An 11,704-nucleotide genomic window follows, 5' to 3' on the forward strand; every position below is an offset into this window, starting at 1 on the left:
TATACATTTTATATGTATATCTGTGTTTGTTCGCATCATAGGGGATGTTATACATCAAAGACAAATAAAACAGATCACTGATGCTCTCCAGATGTTCCTGTGAGTAGATAACACTGTACTTACTACATAACACAGTCTCCCCAATAAGATTCATAATGTTCATGAGATTGGCTTCATCATCCACACTTTGAAAACAAACTGGACACATATACACACATAGCCAGAGTATATAGGCAGATTTGATTTTGAAATTGTGTAGCACTTTTTTTTTAATGTATTCCATGCTATTTTCCCAATTATATGTAAAAATAATTTTTAACATTTGTTTTTCTTTTTGAGTTCCAAATTCTCTCCCTTCCTCCTTCCCCTGCCCCCTCACTGAGAAGGCAAGCCATCTGATACAGGTCAGACATGCAAAGCATATTTCCATATTAGTTATTTTATGAAAGAAAACATAGACAAAAGGAAAGAAGGAAGGAAGGAAGTTAAGTTTTAAAAAGTACTGCGACTATCTGCCTTTGGATTCCATCAGTTCTTTCTCTGGAAGTAGATAGCATTTTTCATCCTAAGTCCTTTGGAATTGTCCTGGATCACAGTATTACTGAGAATAGCTAAGTCATTCATAATTGATCATCACACAATATTGCTGTTAGTGTAAAACGTTCTACTGGTTTTTGTGTAGCACTTTCAATGATACTGTTGAGCTACCTGCTAGCACAGAAATTCTTCTTCATAAAGCACAATGTTATCCCCCTGAAGCCAAATGGAAGTTAGAAGAATCAGGTAGAGGTAACCCAGAGATTCAATGGAAATGCACAAGGTGGGTGTAAGCAGACTACGATGAACAATGACTGGAGTGAGAAGCGGCCTAAGAGGCACCATCAAGGATGTATATGACTAGAAAAGAAGATGGGACAGTCATGGAGCAAAGAAGAAGGCAATGAATAGAGACAACAAATGTTGTGCTGGTACCCATCAAACTATTAACAGAACCCAATGAATGCCTCCATGAATCCAAGGAATTGGATAATTTCTTCACGAAAGATTTGCAGAAAGACATGGACAAGAATCACAAACGATAAAGAGAAATAGAGGAATTTCAATCCGTAACAGTAGAGAGTACTTACACCAATACGATCATGTATCCGAAGTATTCAGGTATGCTTATTTACATACATCATTTATACATATACACATTTTATGTGATTCTTACTGGTTTGTGAAATGATGAAAAAGAATAATATTCAAAGGAGTATCTTATTTTTAAGAACATGTATTCTCAGACAAGGAGAAATTACTTTTATAAAGTAAATTTCTTTTGAGACAATTTATTTAAATAGCTACCATAAAATGTTTGGGTTCAGCTGGGTATCACATTTCAAGGCTTTAATATGGCATACTTAAAAATATCAGGCCCTCATTTTGGGTAATGCCAATAATTTTAGATATCAAAAGAGTTAAAGACTGTAATAAGTATACATAAGGCATTTGTTTAATCTTATCCAGCTTAGACAGTATTTCTTCATGACAGAATTATTACATTTCTAAAGATATTTATGTCAGAAGAACTGGAGCCTTCTGAAATATGATAAACTAGGATTTCCCTCCGGTTAAAATAATAAAGTGGGGATGGGGTGGGGAGAGAACAGTTCTGAAACTCAAGTTTTTCCATACTGAAAGAATGGCAGTTTTCCAGGAAAGTGTTTCACTGGCCCCTAACCCACGCTTTCTCCTATTGAGTTTACTCCTAAAGACAAAAATCTGTTCTATCTCCATTAAGTCAAACTCACTGGAAGAAGATCTGAGTCTGGCTACTGTATTTAAAGTTTCAAGAGACAGAGGCAGCCTAGGGATATAGCAGCACTGAGTTTTCCATCCTAGAGTTTTCTGACTCAGAATAATTGAGATGAAATAGAAACACAATGGAAATCATCTTAAATTGTAAGGTAGAACATGCAATTTTCAAAGGAGGGTTAATTTTGTTTCAAACTCCTCCCAAATGTGATCCTTAAAACCTACTTATAATGTAAGCTGAATGGTGCTCTGAACTGCGAATGGAATCATAAAAGACAAAAACTGCTATTCCCATTGAAAACTAAATGTTATTGACCAGGCAGCTTCATAAGAACAAATCCTCCTCAACACTCCCATTTTCTTTCTCCCCTTTCCTTCTCCTCCCTTTCTCTCTTTATGATGCTTCAGTTCTATCACTTAATAAGATATAAAATTTGGTAGCATGGAAAATTATCTCCAACACTGTATTTATTCTTCTTGCTCCTTCCCCACCCACTATAACTATACTGTAATTGCAAACATGGTTTGCAATATAGGTCAGTCCAGATTTATTTAGTTTCTAAAACAAGTCTGAAACAGTCCAAATTATAAGAAACTTCCATCTTCCAAAACAAGGAGGCTAAGATATTTTAAGTTCTATTTGACAATATTACTTGGTGCTCTAGGGAACATGATACAGAGAAAAAGACACTGTACTTTCTTTCAAGAAACCTAGTTTCACAAGCTGCTGTAATGATTATGATGTAATATTATATTGCTATAAGAAATGACAAGCAAGATGATTTCAGAAAAACCTGGAACGACTTACATGAACTGATGCAAAAGGAAGTAAGAGGAACCAAGAGAACACTGTATACAGTAATAGCAATACTGTATGATGAAGAACTATGAATGACTCAGCTATTCTCAATATACAATGGTCCAAAACAATCCCAAAGGGCTCATGATGAAGCATGCTATCCGCCTCCAGAAAAAGAATTGATAGTCTGAAGACAGACTGAAGCATGTTGTTTTTCATTTCCTTTCTTTCATTCTTTTTTCTCTTCAAGTCTTCTTGTACAAAATGACTAATATGGAAATGTTTCACATGATTGCACATGTATAACCTATATCGTATTGCTCAGGGAGGGATGAGGGGAAGGAAAGCTAGAATCTGGAATTCAAAACTTAAAAAAAAAAAGATAAATGTTTAAAATTGTTTTAACATATAATGGGGGTGAGATAAATATTATTAATTTTTTAAAAGTTAAAAAGCAAAAAGAAACCTAGATTCTAGTCCCAGCTCTTCCACTTACTAGCTGTGTGACCCTGGATAATTTAATTTCTCCAGCCCTCAATTTCATCTGTGGAATGAGGTCGTTAGACTAATACATCTTTGGTTCTTAAAATGTGGACCACAAACCCGTGGGGACTCCCCAAGACCTTTTCAGGGGTCCACAAGATCAAAACTATGTAATAGTTTTAGGTGGCTTTGATTTCTAATACTGTAAATATTGACAGATATAACCCAAATAAACAAAAGCTCTTTGAGAGGATCTTCAGTCATTTTTACTGAAACCAAATGAAAACAACTGTTCTACTAGAAAGTTCCTAAGGTTCTTCCCAAACCTAAAACTGCTTCATTTTTTTCTGAGTATTTAATGCTACCCCTCCCCCTCCACTCATAGGCTTGGATGGAAATTGTCTAACTTTTTACTAGGGTTATATTAAAAAGACACAATATCCACAGAAAAGGAAAAGAGCAGCTGTAAACAGTCTAAAGTTTGACATTCAATTTTTTACTAGGCTCAGATTCTTATAATCTAGCCACTGCTCAGATTCTTACAAATCTAGCCAATAGCTAACTAATGTTCAGATACCTTAAGAGTCTGGCCAATATGGTGGATGTTCTAATAAACCATGTCTTTGGCTGAAAAAAAAAGTTTCACTAAGGCTGGTAGGTGGCATAGTAAACAGAGTGATGAAACTGCAGTCAGGAAGAAGAGAGTTCAAATCTAGCCTCAGATATTTATTGACTACATGAACCTCAGCAAGTCATTCGACCTCTCTGTCTCAGAAATAAAATAGGGATAAATAAATAAAATCTGGATATGTAAAATAAAAATAAAATAGGGTTAACAATAGACTCTACCTTCCAAGGCTGTTGTGAGAATAAAATAAGATTATGTTTGTAAAGCTCTTTGTATGCCTTAAAGTACTATATAAACACTAGCTGTGATGATGATGATGATGATGATGATGATGATTCCACCTTCTGTGTTAACGGCATAGTCTTATCTAGAGATTACTTCTTCCCTTGTAAAGAAAAAAACAGGTAAAGCAATTTTTAACTACACTTAACAGTTCAAGGTCAAAGAGATAGGAAAGAATTCCCTCCAAAGTAACTATATGAAATTGTCCTATTTCAAAATTCTGCATGACTTCTTTCTAAGCCACACAGTCCAGGGCCTAGCACACAGTAGGCACTTATTCAATGGTTGGTGGTTTTACTGACTAAACAAAACAGATTATAAACTTCTGGTCAGAGATTGGTACAATCTTTGTATTTCCCTTAGTGCCTGGATTTGGTATCTGAATGGAACCTTGATAAAGTGAATAACAGAGTTTGAATGATTAGGATTAGGGCAATCATTGTTAGATTCAACAAGAAGACATAACATCTCTTTCCCTTTATGTTCTCAGGACAAAAGACCAGTTACAAAGTGACTGTGTTTCTGAAACTTCTATCATCACAATTCAGAGGAAGAATTAAAAACTGTAACATGGGACAACTTGAACAAAGTGGCTGAACAATCAGGAACGATCCCTGAAGGAGATGAGATTTCAGAAGAGATTTGAATGTTTAAGGTAAAGAAAGTAATTTGGCAGACATACTGGAAGTCAGAAAGGCTTGTGCCTGGTGGAAAGCCTGAATGGAAATGGAACAAGTGTGAGAACCTATGAAGCCTCGTTTAACTAGACTAAACAGCAGCTGGGAAGCTAAGAATGGGGGCACTCACAGAACATGATGGGGAAAGGGACTTGAAGCCAGGCTGAACAGCTTAAATTTGCCACAAAGTCCAACGGCGCCACTGACAATTTTGATCAAAGTGAGAGCCAGGTGGAAGTCTGCCCTCCATAATCTGAGTAATTAATTCAAAGATGTTTATGAGATGCACCATCAACAACCACTATACATTCCCAGAAATTTGAAACACCAACTCCGACTTAACTTTCTGTAATTCCACACACAATAAAGAATGAGCAAGATTGAATATCTGTTTTCCAAATAACACTTGAAAGGAAAAATTCATTTAAAGGGTTTGTTTGTTTTCAAAAAACTTTAAATTGTCATTCCTTTACATATTAAAAAATGTCAATATTAAGAATGTCAATCGGGGGTTTCAAATTCAAAATGAAACAAGTTCTCAGAAATACTTGAGGAAAGTCACTACCCTGCCTGGAATAGTACTGTTATTAAAATTATAAAATATAAAAACTGGAAGAAACCTTGGAGATTATCTAGTCCAATCAGAAACAGGCAGCTAATGTAGTGGAGTAGTGGATACAGCATAGGACTTAAGAGTAAGAAAGAGTTCAGACACTGACTCAGACACTTACTATCTCTGAGACCCTGGGCAAGTCACTCAAACTGCTTTCAGCCTCAGTTTTCCCATCTGTAAAATGGGAATAACCACAGCACCTACCTCCCAGAGCTGTTATGAGGATTAAAGAAAAAAAAATATGTAAAATGCTTTGTAAACCTTAGGGCATTATAGAAATTCTAGCTATGATTATTAGTATTATTAATTATTATTTCTAGATGAGGAAACTGGAAGTCCAGGGAAGTTAAAAAAATTTCCTATAATCACACAACTACCTAGTGGTCAAGTCTGAGCTGAGAAACTAATCTAAAACTATTCTTCTTCCCAGTTTCTATGGGTTTTTTGAAGTTTATTTATTTTCAGAAATTCTTAGTTTCCAAATGAAGGTCAAGTCTCAATACAACAGACTCCGAAGGGCTTTCAGATTCTTTTGTTATAGTGGAATTCTGATGCATCAAATGTTATTTGACGTAAGTGGGGACACCAGCTGAGGCTCAGAAGTCTTCTTGTTATATAACACTTTCATTGGATGTCAGAGCGGGATTTCATCTATTCCAAAAGAAACCAGTGAAGAGTACAAAAGATGAAGACTAACTAAAACCTCATGGTTTAGATCTGATCTGTGAAATTTATATTATAAAGTCAGAAAGGAGATGCAGTATACCAAGGAAGACAAAGACTGGGAACTTTTCTGTGGACTGTACATGGTACACAGTTTGCAAAGAAAAAATGGAAGGCAAACTTTTTCTCTTGTTAAATAGTTCAATCTTTGAGACAGGGAGGGAGACAAAAGGAAGGAAGGAAAGAAGGGAGGGAGGGAAAAGAAAGAAAAAAAAGAAAGGGAAGGCAGGAAGGAAAGGAATGAAAAAGGAGAGAGGAAGAAAGGAAGGAAGCAAGGAAGGGAGAAAGAAAGAAAAAGAAAGAAAAGAAAGAGAAGCCCACTCACTTCTTTATAGAGTGTCTAGATAATTCCTTAGCTAATGTGCATGAAACCATTGCATTACTATGGATTAAACTTCTTACCTATAATCCCACTGTCCTTGCTTTCCAGTGTGGAACTAGGGCTGCTAATGGTCCCACAGGGACTTTTGGTGGCTGCCGTCTTGCTGACACAGCTATTCAAGGTTGAGCAGGGACTGTCTGTGCTAGGTGATGTCGTACTGCTCGTCAGGGTAGAGCAAGGACTGATCCCTTGGCTAGGAGCTGTACACTGCAAGACAATGGAATGAACTGTTAGCATCGTATACCATGCTTCCTTTTTTCCTTTTAACTCAAATTAATGAAACTAAAATAAACAAATCAATCAAAGATCATTTCCACAAAGACAAAGCTTTTAAAATCTGGGAGGTAAACATATAAATGTGCAGTCTTTAAATCTTTCTGATTTTAAAGGCTAATCCTTTTTTTTTCCCTGTTGTTTTCTTTTTGTTGCTTTTTCATACTGCCTTAAAAGGAAGAGATTTGGAAGGAGTTTCATGGAAATTCAGTATTTGTGAATAAAACCACCAGAAAGATTTGCTTTTGTTTAGACATTTTACAGAAGGCAGAACGGCTGTTTGACCTCTGTAATAAAATTCTGGGAACTCTGTTTTTGGGGAATTTTGTGTTCTTTTTTTCTTTTTTTAATGTTTCACTAACACTGCAACCTGCATTCCATTCTTCAAGATTTATGGGGCCCAGGATCAAGATAAGGACAGATTGGTGGCTACTCCGTGCTCAATCAACACATGACATCCTTGCAGAGGGTAAGCTGGTGCATCAAACTCATTTCTATTCACAAGCACACATCATGAAACAAACTGCACGCGCCGCATTTCTGGGGAGGTAGGAGTACTATCTCGTTAGAGAAGCCATTTGACCTAATCATATGTTGTCTCTGCTCCATCACACATAAATCACCCCATCTATCCTCAAAAAAATAAAAATCTCATAGATTTAAAAAAAAAAGTATAGGAGAGACAGCAACAATGCCATGAGATCAAAAAGAACATAGGCTAAAGCTGACAGCATCAGGGACATTAAGTTATTTTGCCTTAAATATTTGAAGCCACCATCTAAAGATGGCAGGCAGAAGGTTACTTCACAAATTAATTCTTGGATTCTGCCACTGTCCACCTTTCTCCTACCCACCTCACTGCACAAATTTCACCACCTAAAGCAACCAACTGTTGAAATACATTTCAGTACATAAAACATTGAATTAATTGTCTAAACACACTATCCGCACAGAAGGACAATGAGAACAGGGGTTACTGCTTTATTCATCCTCTGGATAACCACAAAGAGCATTCTCTTCCACAGGAATCATTACCATGGCTTCATTTTTTTCTTCAAGGGCTATGTGTGCAGTATTTGGGATCCCTTCTCCCAGCAAAAATCCCAGCCTCGTCAACAATTCCTGAGCTGCAGGCGAACAGCTCGATTCATTGTCTGGCTTTGCTTCTGTAACAAAGAAAAGAAACGATGAGACTGCCCCTCTGTCAAGGGAATTTGGGTACCACATCTGGATGCCATACAGGCATTAACAACAACAGCCGGTCCTTGTATCTTTGTGTGTCTTTACAGAAAAGAGCATAGTTTAACAAGGCAGTCTGTTCTTGAGGTAGCAATACATTCCAATTAACAGGCAGCAATTCCAAATGCAGACTTTTACATTAAATATCCAACCTGGAGAGGAATAATTTTCCCAAATTCTACAGGTCATTCTAGTAGAAGCAAAACTGGAACATATTTACTGAAGTAGTATCAGCCATAAGACACAGGAGTAGTCCCTGAGGCATGAGTAAAGTCACGGTACTGAGGTAAAACTGCCATTCACACTACAATTAAATAAAAGGATATGGTCGCTACATGAATATGAAAACACACTTGGTACTGCAAGAGGTGGGACAATAGGTAGGGTGCTAAGACCCGAGTTCAAATACTGCTTCAAACAAGTCACTTGCTTCTTTGAACCTCAGTTTCCTCATCTGTAAAACAGGGAAGAAAAACAGCACCTACCTCACAGGGTAGTTGTAAGGCCAGATAAGATAATACGTAAAGGGTTTTGCAAACCTTAAAAGACCATATAAATGGTAGTCATTACTGTTGTTGTTATTATTATTACAGGTGTTTGCACTATAAAATAGCAGAGTTACCAAAAAAGAATGACCTTGAGATAATGGATTCTTTCTGAGTAACAGGAAAATCTGCCCTAAACAAAACAAGAAAGAACAAGAAAAAAAAACTTTTCACACCAAAAGGACCAGGTACATCAAATAACACAAAAACAATTATAATTTTACTTCGAAATAAAAATTTTCATCCTAATATCTCTATTTTCTTTGCCTTATAGATAAAAAAATGCACTACATCAATTGATGGCCCTTCAAGGAATTAAATTAAATTCTGATCCTTCTAGTTTTAACTGTTAAGTTAAAAAATTATACTGGAATTTGGTGAGTAGTACAAAATAATGATCAGAGCATATTTTATAAGAAGTTGTAAGGAAATGTTTCAAAACCATCCTTTTTCTTCAAGTACTCCCTAAAGATTTGTCACTTGGTTTTTTCCTCAAAGTGAATTTTAGCTATGGAATTTAATTTAAACACCAGATATGTAAATTATCCTCATATCCAAAATCCTAACATAAATATGGCTAACCTCACTGAAATGACATTCACCCCATAATACCTCTCACATACACTAAATCAACATCTTCCAAGGAATGAGATATTGTATTAGATAAAATAACGTTTACTAAAAAATAAAAGAGTAAGCAACATGCAAATACTGAACAGGTTATCCATTTTAATTTCTGTTATTCCACTCCTCCTGCCCCCCTCCATCTGGATAACCTGCTCTTTTGTAGCCCATGGATCTAAATGACTACAATTGTTGGGTAGGGGGTAGACTGGGCAGGGGTGAGGAACCTGCAGCCTCGAGGCCACATGTGGCCCTCTAGATCCTCAAGTGTGGCTCTTTGACTGAATCCAAACTTCACCGAATAGATCCCCTTAATAAAAGGTTTTGTTCTGTAAAACTTGGACTCAGTCAAAAGGACACACCCAAGGACCCAGAAGGCCCCATTGGTCCTCGGAGGCTGTAGGTTCCCAACCCCTGGTGATAGAGAGTTAGGACACAATGAAAAACAGAAAAACCAAATAGTCATTGAGAAACCAGAAGCTATAATCCTCTAAATAATAATTCTCATTTATATATCACTTAAAGATTTGCAAAAGCACTATCCTTGCAACAAGCTTGTGAAGAAGGAACCAGAAGCATTATTCCGTGACTTGCCCATGGTCACACATCAATGAAATGTCTGAGGGGAAATTCAAACACAGGTCTCTCAACTCCAAGTTCAACATATCATGCTGCCTCTCTCTTGTTTGAGGCCAAGACCAACAAATTAGGAAGCCTCAGAAATGGTGGCCTGGCCAGCTGTAGGGAGTTAATCTGGAAGTTGGTCTCTAGCCCCAGGGATGTGATACTTGGCTTTAGCCTTCTGGTATTTAACATTTTTATCTAAAATTTGTACAAAAGGAGAGATAGCATGATTATAAAATTCACATATAACACCAAAACTAATACAGTTTATGTCAAAATCAGCCCTTCCTACTCCTGTGCCCCCCAAACTGGCCTAAATCTAATAAAATTGAATTTAATAAGGATAAATGTGAAGTCTTTCAATTGGGTTCAAAAATTGAGCTTCACCAAATAAAAGAGTAAAAGTATGGCTGGAGGGAGATAAGTTCATATGAAAAAGGTCTGAGGGTTTTAGTGGGCTGTAAGCTCAGAGTGTGATATAGAAGTGCTGAATTCTTGAAAGTCCATCTGTTTTTCCAGGTCATTCGTTCATTGATAAGCACGAAGTACATGTGTGCCATGCACTTGATTAGAAATACAAAGATAAAAATGAAAGATGCTGCCCTATAGGAGTTTATATTCCATTTGGAGAAAGCAGTAAGTACCCAAATAATTAAATAGCAAATTATACGTGTGTCTGTGTGTGTCAGTGAAAATGCCCAGAGTCGGGAAATGGAGGGCTCTGTATGGGGTACAGCAAGGAGGCTAGTGTCACTGGATCACAGAGTAAATAGGAGGCACTAAAGTGTAAAAAGACTGAAAAGACAGGAAGGGGCCAGGTGACGAATGGCTTTGAATGACAGAGAATTTCATATTTGATGTCCTAGGTAATAGGGAGACATTGGAGTTTACTGAAGAGGGTGTAAGACATGTTTTAGGAAGATGGATTTGGCAGGTGGGTAGAGAACAGATTGGAGTGAAGAGAGAATCCAGGCAAGGAGACCCACCAGCAGGCTATTACAAGAGTCCAGGTGTGAAGTGATGAGGGCCTGCCCCAGGATGGGCATATGGGAGAAATATTAGGAAAGTAAAATCAACACCTTGGAAACAGACTGGATGTAGATTTGAGAGAGAGCAAGGTGTCAAGAATAACACCTAAGTTATGAGCCTTGGTGACTGAGAGAATGAAGGTACTCTCAATGATAACAGGGAAGTTAAGAAGAGGGAAAAGTTTAAGGGGAAAGATGAGTTCTGTTCTGGACAGGTAGATTTTAGAATGTCTACAGTATATCCCATTTAAGGTAGAAATGAAAGACTAGAGATCAGGACAAGTAGACTGGAAAGTCATCTGCCTAGAGATGTTCAATGAAACCAGAAAAATTAATAAGATCACCGAGTAAAATAACATAGAGGAAGAACAGAACCTTGAGGAATGCCCACTGTTATCGGGCAGGACCTGGATAAAGAAGACAGAGAAGGAATATCAGAGAAGTAGGAGAAAAACCAGGAGAGGGCAGCTTCATCAATATGATTAACAGTGTCAAATGCGGGGCAGTTTGGTGGTGCAGTAGATAGAACACCAGTTCTGAAGTCAAGAGGACCTGAGTTCAAATCCAGCCTCAGACCAAACACTTGACACTTACTAGCTGTGTGACCCTAGGCAAGTCACTTAACCCCAACTTCCTTAAAAAAAAAAAGTATCAAATGCAAAGGGGTCAAGGAGAATGAGGCTTGAGAAAAGGCCTTAGGTATGGCAGTTAAAGAGATCATTAGGAGCCTTGAAGAGAGCAGTTTTGGCTGAATGAGTTAGAAAGCCAAACTGCAAAGACTTAAGAAGAGAATGACAGGAAAGGAAGCAGAGGGACCTGTTGTAGATGGTGAGGCACAGGACGATAGCTAGTGGGGATGGACAGATCAAGATTGAGTTTTTTTATAATGGTGGTAATATGGGCATGTTTGTAGGCAGCAGGAAAGCAGCCAGTTGATGGGGAGCGACTAAGTATTAGTGAGAGACTAGGGATAACAGAGGGGGCAATCTG

General features: G+C 37.4%; 1 protein-coding gene across 2 annotated transcripts in view; it reads right to left on the bottom strand.

Moving 5' to 3' along the window:
* Positions 1–11,704, bottom strand: part of TANC1 (tetratricopeptide repeat, ankyrin repeat and coiled-coil containing 1) — a 265,490-nt gene that overhangs the window by 91,588 nt on the left and 162,198 nt on the right. For both annotated transcript variants that reach the window (XM_027866155.1, XM_027866156.1), the window contains 2 exons: positions 7,690–7,820; positions 6,402–6,588 (listed from right to left, as the gene is read on the bottom strand). In XM_027866155.1, coding sequence (XP_027721956.1) covers positions 6,402–6,588; positions 7,690–7,820 — 318 coding nt within the window. The remainder of the gene's footprint in view (positions 1–6,401; positions 6,589–7,689; positions 7,821–11,704) is intronic.

This window comes from Vombatus ursinus, unplaced genomic scaffold (genome assembly GCF_900497805.2).
Source record: "Vombatus ursinus unplaced genomic scaffold, bare-nosed wombat genome assembly UNPS02014779.1, whole genome shotgun sequence".
NCBI classification, from domain to species: domain Eukaryota; kingdom Metazoa; phylum Chordata; class Mammalia; order Diprotodontia; family Vombatidae; genus Vombatus; species Vombatus ursinus.